Raw genomic sequence first — 19159 nt, forward strand, 5'->3', positions numbered from 1 at the left:
CAGAGGCACCACTCAGGCCCGGTCCCGGAGCAGGGGAGGCTCACGTGGCGCGTTGAGTGGACACAGCCCGCAGGAGGCGGGTGAGGGGTGGGGAAGCTCTGGGGGAGGGGCCTAAAGCCCGCGGGGCGCCGTGGGGGGTGCAGGCGGTGGAGGTGCCCCCGACGAGGGCTGGCGGAGAGGCTGGACTTCTGGAGGCCGAGAGGGTGGAGGACGCAGCAGAGACAGGCGGGGCCCGGGCTCTGGCCGCCTGAGGGTTCGTGAGAGAAAGTGCCGGTGGTGGACTCAGTGACACGATACAGGCTGCTGCACCTTGGGGCTCACCGGGGTCTCGGAAGGGCAGTAGGGGGAAGAGAGGCATCGTTACCCCATTGGACAGATGAAGGAGGAGAGGCGCAGGGAGGAGACACGGTGAAGCGGGAGGCAGAGCCTGCAAGAGGGGGGCGGCTCGCAGGCCGAGGCCTGAAGAAGGAGGAGGAATCAAGGAGGGTCAGGGCTGCGGGGGAGGCGGCTGGGAGGCCCACCCCTGGAGCCCAGGGTCCGGAACCCTGCCGCCCGCCTGCAGCGGCCCCGGCCCTGGGCGCCCCTAGCCTGCAGGCCGCCCGGGCTCTCCCCTCCTGGTGCCTTCCGAACAAAGCTTTGTAGCTAACGAGCTCCGGAGACCGACAGAGGCCTCCTGGTCTCCGCTGGCCCCTCGGCCCTTCCGGAGGAGCGACCGAATGGACCCGTGGGGTTGGTGACCAAGTGACACTCACAGAAGAAGACGCTGCCTCTAGCCAAGGCCTGGAGAGATCTTCCCCTGAGGCACCCTTTCCCAGCTCCGGCTGGTCGGGCCCTGCCCGGATGAGCGGGGCCATCGCAGTCCTAAGGGGACAACGTCAGGAGGGGACAACCGGTCCCTCAGAGACCTAGGGGCACATCCTCAGACACTCAGCAGGCCAGTTAGCGCCTGCCTTGTTTCTTCTGCCAGCATATCTTCTCCAGCTTCATGGGGAGAATGCTTCTAGGAAAAACAAAATTTAAGGGTTGAATAAAAACTGTATTCACACATTTGCTGAGCACCTACCATGTGCCAGGGCCTGTGCTGGACTCTAGAATGCAGACAGAGTGGAGACTGTACGCCGGGGCCTTTGTCCTCTCCTGGGACACCACCCTGGGTCTTCTCTCTGAATAGAACCGAGGTCCAGTGGGGGGTCAGAAAGACCCCCTCCCCTGGCAGCTGTGGGAGACACACACACACACACACACACACACACACACACACGCTGCCTGAGTAGGGGTGAGGCTGGAGGCAGGAAGAGCAGGTCAAAGAGCAGGCTCCAAGACCTGCACCAAGCCCCAGCCCCAACCGCTGGGAAAGGTGGGAAGACCCGACTGGCCGTGGGGATCCGGGCGCCCCGGGAAGGTCTGGACCAGGCACCGGACATGGAGGGCTGTGCACCGGTGTCCCCACCTGGAGGCGGGAGACTGTTACAACACTGCCCGGCACACGGTAAGCACCCAAACCGAGCTGGGCACCGCCCTTTCGTTGTCTGAAGTGAAGGAGAGGGAAAGGGAGGGAGGAGTCGTGGCTGGCATCCAGGAGGGCACTGCACTCAAGTGCCAGCTGGATCTGTGGGAGCACAGACCGGGCAGATTCCTCCCAGGAGCTCCTTGTGGGCCACAGGGTGGGACCCCAAGGCTGTAAGGGGCACAGCAGGCAGCACGGAAATGATCACCCAGCCAGGATTGCTAGGACGCTAGGGCCACGGGCAGCACGGTTCCTTCCCTGGGACCGCCTCCCACAAGCCAAGAACGGCACGCCGTAGCCCGCCCGTGTGGACGGAGGTAGGAGGGGGTGTGGACGGAGGGCTCCGGGTTAAAGGTCCCTGTTCTGCAGCAACTTTTTGCCTCGAGAAGATGGCTTTTACAAGGAAACTGACAAAGAGTCCCAAGCCAAGAAGGGAGCAAAGATCCCCTGAGGCCTCGCCAAGCTGCTGTGCTGAGCGGAATCTCAGGAGGCAAATTTGAATGGGGACAAACTGTGCAAAGCCAGTGACCTGAGACCAGCAGTGGAGACGCCTGACTCAGCACCAGTGGGGACACTGGAGGTATGTGTGAAGTGAATTCCTAATGCGCCGTGAGGGATGCAGAGCAAACCCCGCGTGAAGCCGGGAAGCCGGGAAGCCGGGAGCTTCCTGCCAGTCCTTCGGGAAGAGTCAGGGAGAAGGCGGGGAGGGCCGCCCACTCCCTCTGGCTCCCGTCACGCCATCCAAGTTGCTGTGGGTAAAGCTTTGGCCGAAGTCCTCGCTCTTTGCGGACTTTTGCTACTTAGTCCCAAACTCAAGCCCGCTAGGTTTGGGCACAGAAGGACAGTTGTACACAGGACAGAACAACGACAAGATAAGCAAACTGGAAGGAAGGGAGATAAGAGTGGAGGGACAGAGACCAGAGAGGGGCCTGGGCTGTCCGCACGGGACGGGCCGCCGGCCGCGGCGCGGTGCCCGGAGACCCGGTGGGGGGGCCGCGGTCTGCCCTGTCCCCAGGCTGCACGATGGGAAGGGGAAGGATAATAGAACAATTCCGGTGTTATTTTAGCTCCAGGTGTACAATATAGTGATTCACTAAACCCCCAATTTCTAACACAATGCCCGCCACACAGTAGGTGCTCAATATACCGTTTTCGGAGGGAAAAAGCACTGTGTAAAGGGAAGTAGCAGTCGGATTCCTCAGATGTTAAGAGCTTTAAGGAATGGGCTCGTGCAGTTGTGGGGGCTGGCAAGTCCCAAATCTGTAGAGGAGGCCAGCAGGCTGGAAACTCAGGCAGCCGTGTGAGAGAGCAGCGAGGCAGGAATCCTTCCTCCCTGGAAAACCTGGGCTCCTGAGGTTTTCTGCTCCTGAGGCCTTCAGCTGCTTAGATGAGGTCTACCCACATCAAACCGACTGATTGTAGACGCCAGTCACTTTACAAGATATTTTCACAGCAATATCTACACCAGTGTTTGACCAAACACCTGGGCACCGTAGCTCAGCCCCACTGACCCGTCGACGGAACCACCCCAGCTGCGTCAGCCCAAGGAGAGGCCAACGGCCAGGCAAGACTGGATGGTAGAAGGCGAGGGGGAAAGCCACGAGAAGCTCACTTCCCCACACTGTGAACAGCAGAGCGGTGACGGCACCCCTCCCCCCACCAGGTGAAAGGGGCCACAGTGACGCAGCCGCGATGACTGTCCAGGGTGTGGGAGGAGGGGGGGGGGGGCAGGCCCCCACTGTGAGGCCCAGGTAGAATGCTCAACTCAGGCTGACTCCGAACCGGTCCTCACCCCCACCTCCGGCTTAGACCTGGGCCTCACTGCCCTCTCCGCCTGGGTGGACACCCCAGGACACCGCCTCACTTGACTCCCAAGGTCAGACCCCCCAAGATTTCTGAGCAGACAGTTCTTAAAAAGGGAGCACGGGGGCGCCTGGGTGGCTCAGTCGGTTGAGCGTCCGACTTCGGCTCAGGTCACGATCTCACGGTCTGTGGGTTCGAGCCCCGCGTCGGGCTCTGTGCTGACAGCCCGGAGCCTGCTTCGGATTCTGTGTCTCCCTCTCTCTCTGACCCTCCCCCGTTCATGCTCTGTCTCTCTCTGTCTCAAAAATAAATAAACATTAAAAAAAATTAAAAAAAAAAGAAAGGGAACATGACGGGGACTCCCAGGTCTGAATTCCTGAAACCCGACGACCTGCCGAAGGACACAGTCTTGGGTCTTGAACTCACGTGGGTGCCGTGGGGGGAAGGGTGGGGCCCCGAGTCACCAGAAGCGGAGACTCCAAGCTATAGGGAGCCAGGAGCGTGGACAAGGGAGCCCCCGGGCCAGCAGTCAGAGACAGGCTTTGAGCACCTGGGTTGGAAGAAAGTATGGCCACTGTCCAGGGGCCCAAGGTAGAATGTCCTGGAGAGAGGCCAACAGGCTAGCTCCAGGTGTGCCCAGCGTCCCAAGGAAAGGGTACCCTAGCCAGGAAGACGGGTGATGAGTTTCCATTCCACAGAAGATCACTGGTTACCCACCTGCAGTGCACCTAGGCCCTCTGCTGGGTGCTGGGGAGCTACAGCACACCCACGTCACCGTAAAGTGAGCCCAACAGCACCAGCAGCCAAGTGCACAGAGCCAGGTAAGCGCTGTGATGGAGGCGAGGCTGCAGGGAAGCCTGGAGGGCAGAGATGAGCTCTCTGGGGTGACAGGACGCTTGAGGGAGCAGGCCCCTGCAGACACAGGAGGGGTCAGTGCATCCCAGCCGAGGCAGGACCTGTGCACAGGCCTGGAGCACGGAGGGCTGAGCCTGGCAGAGCAGAGAGGGCCGGGAGCGGGGCACAGCCTCTGACCTCACAATACCCAGGGCCCACTGGGCCAGCCTTGCCTCTGGCAAACCCTGGTGCCCTCCTCCCGCCCGGGCGAGGCCCGCGGCCCTGGGCAGTCTCCAGGTGCAGAGCCCCGACTCGGGCTGCACCCATCCCGTTGCCCCGGGGCATGTCTCTACTCGCCAATTATGAGGGGCTCCGGCATCAGATCGAGAGGCTGGTGAGGGAGAATGAGGAGCTAAAGAAGCTGGTGCGGCTCATTCGGGAGAATCACGAGCTCAAGTCGGCGATCAAGACGCAGGCGGGCGGCCTGGGCATCAGCGGCTTCAGCACCGGGTTCGGCCAGATGGCGGCCACTCCTCAACACCAGGGAAACTGTAAGAGACTGGGGCGGGGAGGGGGTCTCTGGGAGTCCTGGAGACAGGGCACGGATAGTAACGAGCGGGTGGGACGGTGGCCCCACCAGGGGAGGACACGGGACCATCGGGACGGAGGGCAGAGCTGGGCACCAATTCCTGCACCCTGATGGGAGGAGGCCCCGCTCACCCCCCTCCTCTAGGCTGACCGTCCAAGCAGCCCCAAAGGCTGCGAGTTTCCCAGCTGTGGGATCCAAATGTGCCGCGCTCCTGGGTCTAGTGTGTCGCTTGCCCTCCTTCCCCCGCCCCCCTCCCCCCGAGCACCCCCCAGGGCCCTCCGCCTAGAGATGGCCACTGACAGACAGCCCAGATCCAGGAGCCAGGGACAGAAACCAGGACCGAAGCTGAGGTCTGGGAGTCATTAGCGTGTGGCAGAGCCCTGGGGCTGGAGAAGATGTAGGGTGAGACGGAAGAGGCAAAGCACCAGCGGGCATTTGCAGAAAAAGTGGTGATCGGCAGGCAGGCTGGGGCCTCGGGAGCAGGGACTGAGCCAGGAGGGGGCTGGGAGGCCACGCGGCTGAGTGTGGTGATAGGGGCAGGGAGGGGCTGGGGACAGAAAGCTGTGGGCAGAAACTGGCTGGCACTGAAGATAACGGAGGGGGAATTTCTGGGGGTGGCAAGGCCCCAGGGTGAGGCGATAGGAGTCGGTGGCTGGCAGTGTGCTGTGAAGGTTACACAGGGCGAGCCGGCGATAAAACCCTGCGGTGGTCACACAGCAGCCGTCCCCTCCCGACAAGGTCCTCCCTGTGCCAGAGAAGGCCCTGCGCCCCGCCCTCCCGCTGGCCCCTTCGTCCCCAGTCGGGCCCAGAATGGCCTTCCTCCCGGAGAGGAGGACTCTGCCCATCCTGGGGCCCCTGCAGCTCGGCCGTGGGCCACAACACTCAGCTGCTCCGGGAAGGTCACAGGTGGCTTCCTAAGTGCCACATCCTTCTAAACCTCTGCATGCAATTTGGGACCGATGACCCCCCTCTTTCTGGGTTTACCCTCGGCAGCGTCACCCACCCCCTGCTCCAGGCCAGCCCGGGCCCCGCGCTCCACCGCCAGCCAGCCCAGCACGGGCCCCCATCCTCCACGGGGCTGGAGGCCCCTGCAGACAGTCGTGCAGGCCCAGCAACTCCCTGGCACTCGGCTCACTCCCAACCACACGTTTCTGATTGAGAACTTGGCCTTTCCACTGGGATGCTAAACCCTCCCAGGTCTGTGCTCCTGCCCTGAGGGTCCCACGCCAGGCCCTTACTCTTGGAAGCTGCCTCCCTCTGGTCCCCACACACCGGCTTCCCTGCTCTTGAACTACACTGTTCATCCGCGCGGCCTTCACCCCCTCACTGGCCACAAGAGCACAGGCCTCTCCTCGGAAAGGCTTTATTGTAACGACCGAGACAATGCGTCGGCAAAAATAAAGACGCGGGGAGATACAAAATAAAAGAAATCTCAAAGCTTCACAAAAAAGTAAGTCTTCTCCTTTTGGGCTTGATTCTTAACAGAATCCTTGGGCCACATTGGTTCTTCCCCCTCCTGAGGGGCCCAGCTTAGGGGGTTAGGAAAGGCTTTCTGGAGGGGGTGAGCCCACGGTGGTGGGAAGGCATTAGCGGGCGAGCAGCAGCTCCTGCAAACGCCGGGACCAGGGGGCAGCAGGGACGTGGGACCCGTCAGTGAGGCTGACGCCCAGGCTGTGTGTGGGTGAGCGTACTGGGTGCGTGTGTGTGGGGGGGGGGGGGGGGGGCGGCTAAGTGTGTTTGTACTGTGTGAGAATCGTGTGATTGTATCTGTGAGTGTCCTGTGAGTGTCCATGTGGTTGTATCTGTGTGTGTGAAGTCCGTGTGGTTGTATCCGTGACTGTGTGGGGTATTATCAGGGCCAGTGACACTGAGCAGTACGGCTAAAGAGGTCAGCAGAGGTCAGATCAGCGGGGACACAGGCCGGTTCCTAAGGGCAGAGAGCAGGGCCGGGTGGTTGTGGCGGAGTGAGCGAGCTCCTGCTGCGGAAGGGTCCCTCCAGCTGCTGTGGGGACGGGATTCGGAGGAGACGAGAGCGAGGCCGCGCCGGCTGACGCTGAGGCCCTTGCAGCCCTGCGGGTGGCAGACCGCGGCCCGAACTAGGGGCGGAGAGAAACTGACTCAAGCTAACTGCTTGGATGAGCAGGACGGACAAGGGAGTCCAGAAGGTGTCTCTGTTCGGGCAGAGGTGGTGGGGTGCCTGGCAGCGTGACCTCCTGAGACTGCGGCACTCTCCGTCCCCGCGCCCAGCCAAGGAGGATCCCTGTGGTGGCCTCGGAGGAACTTTCTCTTTCTCAGGCCACTTCCTGCTTCTGCCTGCTCCTTGTGACTCACCTTCCTCGTGGAGTCAGGCTTTTACTCTTGATTTCCTCTTGTGAACTCAACCTCCAGTTCCTCTTTCCGGGCTCGCCCTTGCACTCTGGGTACGCTCAGGCCCGCGGTGCGGGGCTCAGGCCCATCCCCGCGGGAGAGGCAGCCCTGAAGCTCCGGCAGACGTCAGGGCTGGAGGGAGAAGGTTCAGGAGTATTGACCACTGAAGCCGCAGGAGGGGTGAGGCCACCTGAGAGGGGCGAGCACAGCCAGTGCATGAGAGAAGCGGGGAGACGAGGGAAACCTCCGAGTGTGATGTCACAGAAGCCAAGGCACAGCTTCGAGGGGGCAGAGCGTCAACAGAATAAAGGCTGAAGAGTCCAGGGCCTCTGCTGACCTGGTGTGAACGAGCTCGGTTAGACTTGACCTCCACCACAGGTGCTAGCGGCCCAGGCTGTGAGGTGAAGAGTGAGGAGCGACGGAGAAAACGGCACAGTAGGCGGCTGACGCTCCGTTCCCGAAGCGCGGCTGGGGGCCGGCAGGAGCTGCTCGGACGCAGCCAGGCTCCTCAAGATGGCCGAGACCTGACCTTGTCCCTCTGCGGCGGGAAGGAGCCAGGAGAGGCGCTGGGAGGTGCCCCTACGGAGGGGAGGGAGGGCAGGAGGCTGAGGAAACCAGAACCATGGCTTCCATTCTCCCTGGAAAAATGACACCGTGGGAGCCGAAGATGGGGAATGTGTGACACCGTGGACGCGGCGGGAGCTGAGAGCGGGACCCGGGGGGGCCCGTCTGGCTGTGCAGGGAGCTCGGATGGTGCCACCCGCCTTGGACCCCTTGGACCCGTTGGACCGTAAAGGCGGCAAGCCACCAACTTGCTCAGCAGCGTTTGTTTGGGGCTCTGGAGGCGGGGGAGGCGGCAGGGACGCAGGCAGGCGGAGCAAGGACGGGTTTGGGCACCTCACAGAGGGAAACGGAGGCCAGCTGAGCTGTGGGACGCGGAGGCAACGAAGACGCCCGTGTGCTGGAGATCCAGAGAGGCTCCAAGCCAGGTGCCAAGTGTTCTGAGCGGGGCAGAAGGCACTCCTGCACGCTCAGTGTGGGTAACCAGAGCAGGTGGAATGAACTTCACAGGGAAAAACAGGTGCCACGAGGTTCAGGCCTTGGCCCTGGAAGCATGGCAGGTGGGAGGTGGAGTCAGGATGGGATTTGGGCTCCAGGAGCCCTGCCCTGGGATGTCCCAGCAGATGGAAGACGGATGGGAAATCAGGGCTGTTGGAGTAGGGAGGAAATGAGGGCCAAACTGAGTGCACAAGGGACCACAACAGTGGCTGTCAGGACAAGTCAGCTGGGGGGGCAGAGCTCCACTGCTCTTTGTGCCGGGACCTCCCCCACCCGGACTCCTTCTCTACTCAGGCCCACTCTGTTCCCAGCCCCTGCTGCCCTCTGTTCCCAGCCCCTGCTGCCTGTCTATCCTCTTGGGAGCTTCAGGCAGGTGGAAGTTTTCTGCCGCGGGGTGCAGCCTACTTCCTTTTTACCACCCCTGCTCCCCACCACCTCCCCCACCCCTTTGCTGCCCGCAAACCAGGGGCTTCCCTCCCCTCCAAGTCTGTCCATCCTCTCGGGGCCTTCTCCATACTCCCCACCTCCCCAGGACCCATCCCTCCTGCATCAGAATCCCAGCCACCCTCCTCAAATTTTCTCGCACCCCTCAGGATCAGGATCACCTCCCCCTCAGGACCATGTTCTCCGGGATACAAACTCCCACCTGTCTCCTAACCCTACCCTGACACCCCCCCCCCCCCCACCTCCCATCCCAGGATCTGACTCTAAGCACCCTAGGCCTATCCTCCCAGGACCCACCCCCCCTGGGGACCGTCCTCCTCTTAGGATCCGTCCTCCTCCTGGACACCCCTACCGGCCATTGAGACCCATCCCCCCACCAGGCCCCCAGGACTAGACCCCCACTCAGGGCCAGCCCTCTCTCCCAGGCCCTGTCATCATCCCCTTTGGCTCTTTCCCCCCTTCCTGTCGCCCCAGCACTCTTGGAACCCTCAGCTAAAGCCACTGACCACTCTCCCCTCTGTGGCCCAGCTTCCCTCTCTATTTTCCGGGTCAAACACTGCAGCTGTGGTGCTCTGGCCCCGCCTCCACGCAGATCCTCCTCCCAGTGCTCTGGACCCGCCTCGTGTCGGCCCCGCCCAGTGCCCTGGCCCCGCCTCGTGACGGCCCCGCCCCATGAGGGCTCCGCCCAGTGTTCTGGCTCCACCTCACGACGGCTCCGCCCCTTTCGGGTCCTGCCCGGTGAGGGCCGGCCCAGTGCTCTAGCCCCGCCTCGTGACGGCCCCGCCCAGTGCTCTGGCCCCGCCTCGTGACGGCCCCGCCCCATGAGGGCCCTCGGGCATCCTCCTGATGGCCCCGTGAGGATCTTGCTCCTGTGAGGGCCTGCCCAGTGCTCTGAACCCCAGTGAGGTCCCCGTCCCCTGCCGTGGGAGAACCCGGTTTTTGTGGAGACCCGCGACTGCCTCCCTCAGGGGGGCGAGGTGGAGGCCAGAGGACCCTGGGCGGGATGCCAGGCCAGGGTCTACCCCTGGGCCTTGCTGACCTGGGGACCCCAATGGGGCCTCGGAGGGAAGCGAGGGACTGCCCTAGAGGAGCAGGTTGGGGGGATCAGAGTTCGGTCAAGCAATTAATTTATTTAAAAATTTTTTTGAGTTTATTTACTTTTGAGAAAGAAAGACAGTTTTTTTGGGGGGGGGGGGCACAGAGAATCTCCAGCAGACTCCTCACTTTAAGGCAGAGCCCAACTCAGGGCTCAAGCCCGTGAGCTGTGAGGTCATGACCTGAGCTGAAATCAAGAGCCCAAAGCTTAACGGACTGAGCCACCCAGGTGTCCCAGTTAAGCACTTTAAAACGTTGTAAGCTGCATTTGCAAATCTAAGACATTTGCTTATCGTTTTAACATTAATCTTCCGATGTAACGAGCAAACCTTCTTAGACCCTAGGTAATTCTTACGTATAAAATAAACTATAAACACAGTGAATCTAAAACTCTTTGAGGCTCTAATACTGTACCTAAGCCTAGGAAGATTTCAACTTGCAAATCTAAATCAATTAAATACAAATTAGGAAAAGATTAAAACAATCACAAGTACATTTTGCATCAGAATGCAAAGCTATGGGACTGAAATCTCCTAAGTTTTTATGTAGATTCCAGGCAGCCCCTGCTGTGCGATCCGAGCGCCAGGTGTACGCCACGTGATCAACCCTCCCACGCACCACCTGGTGCTCATCCCCACCTGCGACCCTTCACCCCCCACCCCTCCCCTCCCGCAGCGGTGGGTTCTCTGTACTGAAGAGTCTGTTTCTTGGTTTGCCTCTCTCTCCCTTGTTTTTTGACGCTTTCATCTTTTCGTTTCTTAAATTCCATATGTGAGTGAAATCTTTCTCTGATTTATTTCTCTGACCGTAATACCCTCTAGCTCCATCCGCGTCCTTGCAAACGGCAAGATTTACTTCCTCTTCGTGGCTGAGTAATGTTCCCTTGTGTATTTACACTACATCTTTTTTCCTCAGATCCAGGATTAGGGTTTGGTTTAGGGCCACAATAAGGGGTAGGGTGGGTTGTTTGTTTGTTTGTTTGTTTGTTTGTTGTTTTAGGGCCAGGGTGAGGGTGTGGGCCTGTTTTCCTGCAGTTTAGAGACCTCTCCAGAGAGTAAAAGCGCAGACTTCTGTGGGGGTGAGGATAAACAAGGCAGTCATCCACCAAGCTGAGGTGAAGAGGGGATTTGTTGCTCTCTAAGTGGGTATTCTATCGGTCCTTCTCTTTTTAGCTCTATCTCCACACCCATCTTCAGAAATACTATACATTCTTTTTTGTTGTTGGTTTTGGTTTTGATTTGCACTCCCGTCAGTTAACACGGCGGGTCGGATCAGCTTCAGGTGTAGGATATAACGACTCAGCACCTCCATACGCTGCCCAGTGCACCCAGAGCACCCAGTGCTGATCCCAAGTGCACTGCTTCACCCATCCCCCACCCCCTCTGGTTGCCAGCAATATAACAACTTTATTGAGATACAATTCACATACCACACAATTGACCCACTTAAAAGTGTGTGATCCAGCAGATGTTTGTATACTCAAGGTGTATACAAAGCACCACAATTTGAGAACGCTTCCGTCAGCCCAAGAAGAAACCTGTCAGCTAGCTGCTACCGCCTACCCCTTCACACCTCTCAGCAACCATTTATCTACTTTCTGTTGTTATGAATTTGCCTATTCTGGATTTTTTTAAAAAGTTTTTTTAATGTTTATTTATTTTTGAGACAGAGAGAGACAGAGCATGAGTGGGGGAGGGGCAGAGAGAGAGGGAGACACAGGATCCGAAGCAGGCTCCAGGCTCCGAGCTGTCAGCACAGAGCCCGACGCGGGGCTCAAACCCACAGACCGCGAGATCATGACCTGAGCCGAAGTCGGACGCTTAATCGACTGAGCCACCCAGGCACCCCATGGATTTTTTTTTTTTTTTTTTAAGTAGGCTTCACGCCCAGCGTGGAGCCCAGAGTGGGCCTTGAACTCGTGACCCTGAGATCAAGACCTGAGCAGAGATCAAGAGTTGGGCGCTTAACCAACTGAGCCACCCAGGTGCCCCACTGGATATTTCTTATAAATGAATCACACATATGTGGCTTTTGGGTCAGGTTTCTCTCACTGAGCATAATGTTTTCAAGGTTTATCCATGTTGTGGCATAAATCAGTACTTTCCGTTGGGATTGCGTTTTTTTTTTGTTGTTGTTTCAGGGATGAATAATATTAATGGCTACACAACATTTTGTTTATTCGTCAGTTGATGGACTTTTGGATTGTTTCCTCTTTTGGGGTACCATGGATCACACTGCTGGAAACATCCATATATGAGTTTTTGTGTGGATTTATGTTTCCATTTCTCTGGGATATATATCTAAGAGTAGAATTGCTCGGTCATATGGCAACTCTATGTTTAACTGTTCGAGAAACTGCCAGATCGTCTCCCAAAGTGGCTGCACTATTTTTCATTCGCACCAGCAATGTATGAGTGTTCCAATTTCTCTATATCCTTGCCAATACTTATTATCTGATTTTTTAATTATAGCCATCCTAGAGTGTGAAGTGGTTTTGATTTGCATTTCCCTGGTGCATAATAATGCTGAACATCTTTTCTGTGCTTATTGGCCATTTGTATATCATCTTTGAGAAATGTCTGTTCATGTCCTTTGCCCGTTTTTAAGTTGGGCCATTTATCTTTTTATTACTGAGTTGTAAGAGTTCTTTCTAAATCCAAGTCCCTTACCACATATGTGACCTGCAAGTATTTTCTCCCATTCCGTGGTTGCCTTTCTTACCTTCTCGAAGGTGTCTTTTGAAGCAGAAGCTTTTAATTTGGATGACGTCCATCTCATCTATTGTTTCTTTCGTTGCTCACACTTTTGGGATCACCTTTAAGACTCCATGGCCAAATCCAAGGTCATGGAAATTTACCCCGTGTCTTCTTTTTTTTTTTTTTTTTTAAGTGTATTTATTTTGTTCTGAGAGAGGGAGAGAGCACGGGTGGGGGAGGGTCAGAGAGAGAGGAAAGAGCGAGAATCCCAAGCAGGCTCCCCACTGAGAGTGCAGAACCCAATGTGGGGCTCGAACCCACAAACCACGAGGTCGTGACCTGAAGTTGGATGTTCAACCAGCTGAGCCGCCCAAGCACTCCTGCCCCTGTGTTTCCTTCTAAGAATTTTACAGTTTTAGCTCTTACAGTGAAGCCTTGATCCATTTAACTTTTGTATATGATAGGAGGTAAGCGTCCAACTTCATTTTTCACACGTGGATTCCAGTTGTCCCAGCCCCATTTTTTGAAAAGATTATTCTTTCCCTATTGAATTGTTTTGGCCTCTTCATCAAAAACGAGACCACAGATACATGGGTTTATTTCTGGACTCCCTATTCTATTCCATTTATCTATATGTCCTTCCTTATGCCAGAGTCACAGAATCTTGATTACTGTAGTAAGTTTTGAAATCTGAAACTGAGTCCTCAACTAACTTGCTTCCTTCCTTCGCTTCTTTCTTCTCTCTCTGTTTTTTTTTTTTTTTTTTTTTTTTTTTTTTTTTAAGGTAGTGTAAGAGAGTGAAGTGCAGGCTAAGCAGTGATTGTAACAATGAGTTCTCTTTTTTAAAATGTGGCTTTGGCCGTTCTGGGTCCCTCGCAATTCCTTGTGAATTTAAGGTTCAGCTCGGCAGTCTCTACAAAGTAGTCAGTTTGCATCCTGACGGAGATTGCACTGAATCTGCAGATAAACATGGAGAGTACTGCTAGCAACAATATTAATGTTGTTACTTCCAATATAAATTAATATAAATTGGCTTCCAGTTTGTGAACGTGGGGCGTTTTTCTGTTTATTTAGATCTTCTTTAATTTCTTTCAAAAATGTTTGTAGTTTGGGGCGTCTGGGGGGGCTCAGTCAGTTAAGCGTCCTACTTCACCTCAGGTCACGATCTCACAGTTCATGAGTTCAAACCCCGCGTCGGGCTCTGTGCTGACAGCTCGGAGCCTGGAGCCTGCTTCCGATTCTGTGTCTCCCTCTCTCTCTGCCCCTCCCCTACTTGTGCTCTCTCTCTCTCTCAAAAAAACAATTTTTTTTTAAAAATGTAGTTTTCAGACAATATGCTTTGCATTTCTTTTTTTTTTCCTTTATTCATTTTTGAGAAACAGACAGAGTGCGAGTGGCGGCGGGGGGGGGGGGGGGCAGAGAGAGAGGGAGATACAGAATCCGAAGCAGGCTCTGGGCTCTGAGCTGTCAGCACAGAGCCCGACGCAGGGCTCGAACCCACAGACTGTGAGATCATGACCTGAGCCCAAGTCAGACGCTTAACCGACTGAGCCACCCAGGGGCCCTACATTTCTTTTGTTAAATTTATTTCTAAATATTTTATTCTTTTGATGCTGTTTTTTACTTTTGAAATATTCATTGTCAATGTTTGGAAATACAGTTGACTTTGTAGACCCTGATGAATCTGGCACTCTCTGTATCCTGAGGACCACACAGCCCTTGTTCAGATAGTGACATGCTATCTGATTGAATTTTGGATCTTGTATGGCTCTCTCAGTGGCCACAGTTTCTATGGTCATTCTACGGACACTTCCTTCTGTGGTCAGATTAAGCTCTCGGTGGTTGAAGGCACAGACAGATCTCAGTTCCTATCCTGACCAATTTCTTTTTCATCACCAAGTTTCATCTCCACTCGCATACACATCATTTTCTTCTTCTTTATGGAACACTTGCTGTGGCCCATGCACTGTTCTAGGAGGAGGGACACAGTGGCCCACAGACCCACCCCTGCCCTTACGAGGCGTCTGTTGTAATAGGGGGAGACGGGTCAAACCGTAAGTCAGTGTAGAGCATCCACAGCCTCTCAGGAGGAAATAGCGCAGGAGAAGGGAACGGGACGGCTGGGGTGAGGGGACTGGTGATTTCGGGTGGAGGACCTCACCGAGGAGGTCACGAATGACGAATGGGGAATGACGGCATGGGTGGAGCGCGGGGCCGCCACGCAGCGGGCAGAGCGCTCCAGGCCGAGGGAGCAGTCAGCGCACAGACGGAGGCCTGCGTGTGCCCGGAGCGCTCACGGAGCAGAAAGGAGCCCCAGGGGCAGAAGCAGAGTGTGCAAGGAGTGTGCAAGGGGGAGACGGGGAGAACTGAGGTCAGAGAGGTGACGGGCCAGATCATGGAGGGCCCCGAATGATCTAGCACTAAAAACAAGATGGTGAGCGGACGGGCACTTTAACTGGTACACACTGGCAGACGTTGGAGGGGGAAAGCTGGCATCAGGAGACCAGCCGGGAGGTTCCTGCGACAGTCTGGCCGGGCACCATCGGTATGGACCAGGGCGAGGCCGTGCAGGGGTGCACGTGCACGTCTCAGGGCCCACGAGCAGGTGCGGCAAGCAGGCCGGAGGCGGGGCGTGCCTGATGACGAGTGTTGGGGCTGACTGCACCGTCTGGGGTCCAGCCTGAGGAGCCAGCGGGGCATGGAGCCGGTCCCCGGTGCCCACGACACATGGGCGCGCCGAGGACCAGCAGACTCGGGGAGCCTGAGGCGCCCCCGGGAAGGCAGATGAGGCGGGGCCGGCAGCACCTGGAGGAAACCAGGTCACCGGGAGCCTGATGCCAAACCAAGACGGGGTTTCACGGAGGAGGAGCGCTCCGCTGTGTGAGCACCACCCACGAGGACGGTGGGGCCTGAAAACCGGCGGCGGGTTCTGCAGTGTGGGGCCGCCGCTGCCCTCAGTGAGTGTCCGGGTGGAAGGAGGGAGAAAGCCTGGCCGGAGAGGGTGTAGGAGGAAGAGGAGAAAATGGAGGGAGATGACGAGTGGGGACGTCTTAGAGGGACACGGAGGAGAGACGTGGGGGGCCAGCCACGTGGGAACCTGATCCCCAGGTCTGGGGGGGGGCCTGGTTGCTCTGGGGGGGGGCACCACTGGACGCTCCTGCGGTTCTCGACTGTGCGGCTCCTCTCCCACATCATCCGGACCCTCAGAGGAGACAGCCCAGCAGGACAGACGCCCCGGGTCCCACCTTCGTCCCTACTTCCTCCTGCCGTCCTCGGCTCCTTGAGGCCCTCCCCTAACCTGCGCCCCGCTGCCCTTCCCTTTCGGGCTCTTCCTCCCCACGGCTCCTTCTCTTTGGCCCACACTTTCATTGTCTCTTTGATCCTAAAGCAAAAATCTCCAAAAAGCCAAAACCAGAAATCATGAAAGAACCAACCGACTGGTTGACTTGATCGTGCAATTTTAATGTATTCGTTTGGAAAACACAAGCAACAAAACTTGACACAAAAGTAAAGTGACCGGACCTTTTGCCACACGGTCCCTGGGCAGACGTCTGGGCAACGGCCCAGGGACTTCCGGGGGGAATGCCACAATGTTTCTGAGGGGTCTTAAAGAAGGTAGATTTAGCAGTGTGCATTAAGGACCTCTAGGATGTCTACTTTCAGGGCGAAGAATCGATAAGAAGGACTTTTGTAGTATAACCTCGGCGTCACTCACCGTCAGGGAGGTGCCCAGACCACAAGCAGCCATCGCCTCACACCTGCCCGAACGAAATCAACGACACCAGAAGCCACAGGCCTGGGCGGGGGTGTGGAGGAAGAGGAATCCTTTCGCCCTGCTGGTGGGAATGCAAACTGGTGCAGCCGCTCTGGAGATCGGCATGGGGGGGGGGGGGGGTCCTCAAAACGCTGAAAACAGAGCTACTCTTCAATCCAGCAATTGCACTACTAGGTATTTACCCAAAGGATACGAAAATACAGATTCGGTGCCCCGGTGTTTGTGGCAGCACTTTCAACAATAGCCAAGTTATGGAAAGAGCCCAAGTGTCCGTCGACCGATGAATGGATAAAGAAGATGTGTATATACACACGACGGGCTATTACTCGGCCATGAACAGAACGAAATCTCGCCACTTGCAATAACATGGACGAAGCTAGAGAGTATTGTTCTAAGCAAGATAAGTCTGTCAGAGAAAGACGATGTGATTTCACTCACATGTGGCATTTAAGAAACAGACCAAACGAGCAAATGGGGGGGGAAGAAAGAAAGAGAGAGAGAAACAGGCAAAGCGAGAAACAGACTCTGAACTCCAGAGGAGACACTGCAGGTCACCAGAGGGGAGGGGAGTGGGGGGCGGGTGAGCTAGGTGTGGTGGGGGTGAGCTAGGTGGGGGGGTGGGCAAACTGGGTGGTGGGGGGCAGGTGAGCTAGGTGGGGGGGGGATGAAGGGGTGCACTTGTGATGTATGGAAGGGACGGTTTTCTATGTTATTTTCCAAAATCTAATATTACACCGTTTGTTAAGTGACTGGAATTGAAATTGAAACCTTAATAAAAAAAAGATTTAGGTAGTAGAATTAGTTGTCATTGGGAAAAGTGGAGTCAATTTGATGCCCATCAGTCGAGGAGGCTCCACGTGGTGGCAGGTGGGGGAGCTGGGAACCGCAGCGGCCACGAGCAGCGTCCTGAGAAGGGTGCTGCTGGAAGGCCGCGTGGGGGCCCAGCCGGACGACAAGTGGGCGGAAGGACACGGGTGACAGAGAAGGCCCAGGAGCAAAGAACGGCATTGTCGGTTTTAAGTGATTGAAGGAGAATCAAGGGAATACTATTTCTGGACATGCGGAAAGTACCCAACACTCAAACATCAGCGTCTCTGAATAAAGTTTTATTGGTACAGACCCACCGTATTAGTTTCCGTGATGTCTGGGGCCACGCTGGTACCACAGCCCCCAAGGTGATCGGTCACAAGAGAGACGGGACACAAAACTGGCCGTATTCACCACCAGCCCTTAATAGACAAGGTCCGTCTACCCCTGATCTATAAACTCACGGAGAGAATCTTCAAGGCAACACGGAGCTTTTCATCACGCCTAACGGCAGGATGACAGGACTACGACGGTTTCTAATCTTTCTTTGGGCTTTTCCGTAGCTCCATTCTTTCTCTGTAGTGAGCGAGCGCGTGACGCCTAACGACAACCGCCTGACTGGCAGTTTTCACACTGCGCCCTCCCCCAGCTTCCGTGCCCCCAGGGGTCTTCTCCCCCAAAACGGTGGTCATTCAAGGGCTCGCTCCTCAGGAACCCAAGGGAAATGGGCTGTCTGCCCCCCGCCCCCCGCCCAGGGATCCAGGAGTATGAAGCAGCCGTGTCTGGGCCAGCCCGCCCTCTTGAACCTGCATTCGCTATTCCCGGGGACACTGCGGGCAGGCAGGGACGAGCCACCATCGGTGCCGCTGAGGCTCTGTGCCTGTCCCAGCTCTGGCCTCCCTGAGGGTCCCACACCCGGTGCAGCTCTGCTGTCCCCACAAGGACAGTGGTCAGGAGGCCCGGGGCCCGCTGCTCCCCACCAGGGAATGGATGGGTCCACTTGGCCACCTGGGGGACCACCGCCAGGAGACCCTCCTCAGTGAGGGGTCAGTAGCTCGGTGCAGTGGGCACATGGAGGGCTGGGCAGCTGTGGAAGGTCCCTGTGACTTGGCGGGGGGGCAGGTGTGCAGAGAGGTGAGCCCAGGGGGACAAGGCTGCCTCAGAGGACGGAGAAGAAGAGGGCCAGACCCTCCGGTGGGATCTGCCGAGTCGCCCCACAGACCCCGTCAGCGGGGGAGGGTCATTGTCCGGCCACCCAAGAGACAGGTGCAGAGCTGGTCAGCTGGTCAGAGGCAGGCAAGCACCCGGGCCCTCCCCCACTGGGCCTGCCGGGGTCTCAGTGCTTTCTCTGTGTCCCCCAGGTGTCTTCCTGCCCCTGTCCCCGGCAGCAGCACACGAGCCCGTCCTGGAAGAAGTGGGCGTTGTGGCTCTGGCACCCCTGGCCGACATGCTAAACAGCCCGCAGCCCGGCCCCACGGCAGGCCCCATCGTGAGCCCCCTGACGGGCCCCCTCAGCACCTTGCTGCCCGGTCCAGGGCCCATGTCACAGAGCGGCCTGTTCTCCAGCATCCTGACCGGCCCCCTGACTCCGAGCAGCCCCCTGGCCAGGCCCCTGGCAGTGGCCCCAGGAGGCACACTGGGCAGCTCCATGGGCACGGTCTCCACCGGCCCTCTGACTCCGAGCAGCACCCTGGCCGGCCTCATGGCAGTGTCCCCAAGAGGCACACTGGGAAGCTCCATGGGCCTGCCCTCCACCGGCCCCCCGACTCCGAGCAGCCCCCTGGCCGGGCCCCTGGCAGGGGCCCCAGGAGGCATACTGGGCAGCTCCATGGGCACGGCCTCCACCGGCCCCCTGACCCCAAGCAGCCCCCTGATGGCACCGACGACAGGCACAGTGGCCATCTCTCTGAGCAGCCCTCTGCTCACCTCCACAGCGGCCCCTCTAGGTGTTTCTCAGAACCTTGTGGCCAACCCCGTGAGCAATCTGGTGCTGCCGGGGGCCCAGAGGGTGCGGCTGACAGAGCCGTTCCGAGGATGCCCATCTGGACCCCATCCCTCCGCTGGAGCAGGGCCTGCCGGCACCACCAAAGGTACCCGGTGCAGGGGGAGGGACAGGAGGGCACCCCCAGCCCCCGCCAGGCCGGTCCTGGGTCCTGACTTGCTCTGACCCTCCTTCTCTCCTC

The 19159-nt window shown here is 57.6% G+C and overlaps 1 protein-coding gene across 3 annotated transcripts in view; it reads left to right on the forward strand.

Annotated features, from left to right (window-relative positions):
• SPATC1 (spermatogenesis and centriole associated 1) overlaps positions 1-19159 on the forward strand; it is a 27065-nt gene continuing 7906 nt past the window's right edge. Inside the window, exons 1-6 of one of the 3 annotated variants that reach the window (XM_081792078.1) lie at positions 1-1489; positions 1877-2087; positions 2961-3170; positions 4034-4131; positions 4357-4695; positions 18338-19066. In XM_081792078.1, the coding sequence (XP_081648204.1) occupies positions 3082-3170; positions 4034-4131; positions 4357-4695; positions 18338-19066 (1255 nt within the window). In that variant the 5' untranslated portion in view covers positions 1-1489; positions 1877-2087; positions 2961-3081. The other 2 variants (XM_081792079.1, XM_081792080.1) reach the window with 2 other exon arrangements.

This window comes from Panthera onca, chromosome F2, assembly GCF_046562875.1.
Source record: "Panthera onca isolate mPanOnc1 chromosome F2, mPanOnc1 haplotype 2, whole genome shotgun sequence".
NCBI lineage: Eukaryota > Metazoa > Chordata > Mammalia > Carnivora > Felidae > Panthera > Panthera onca.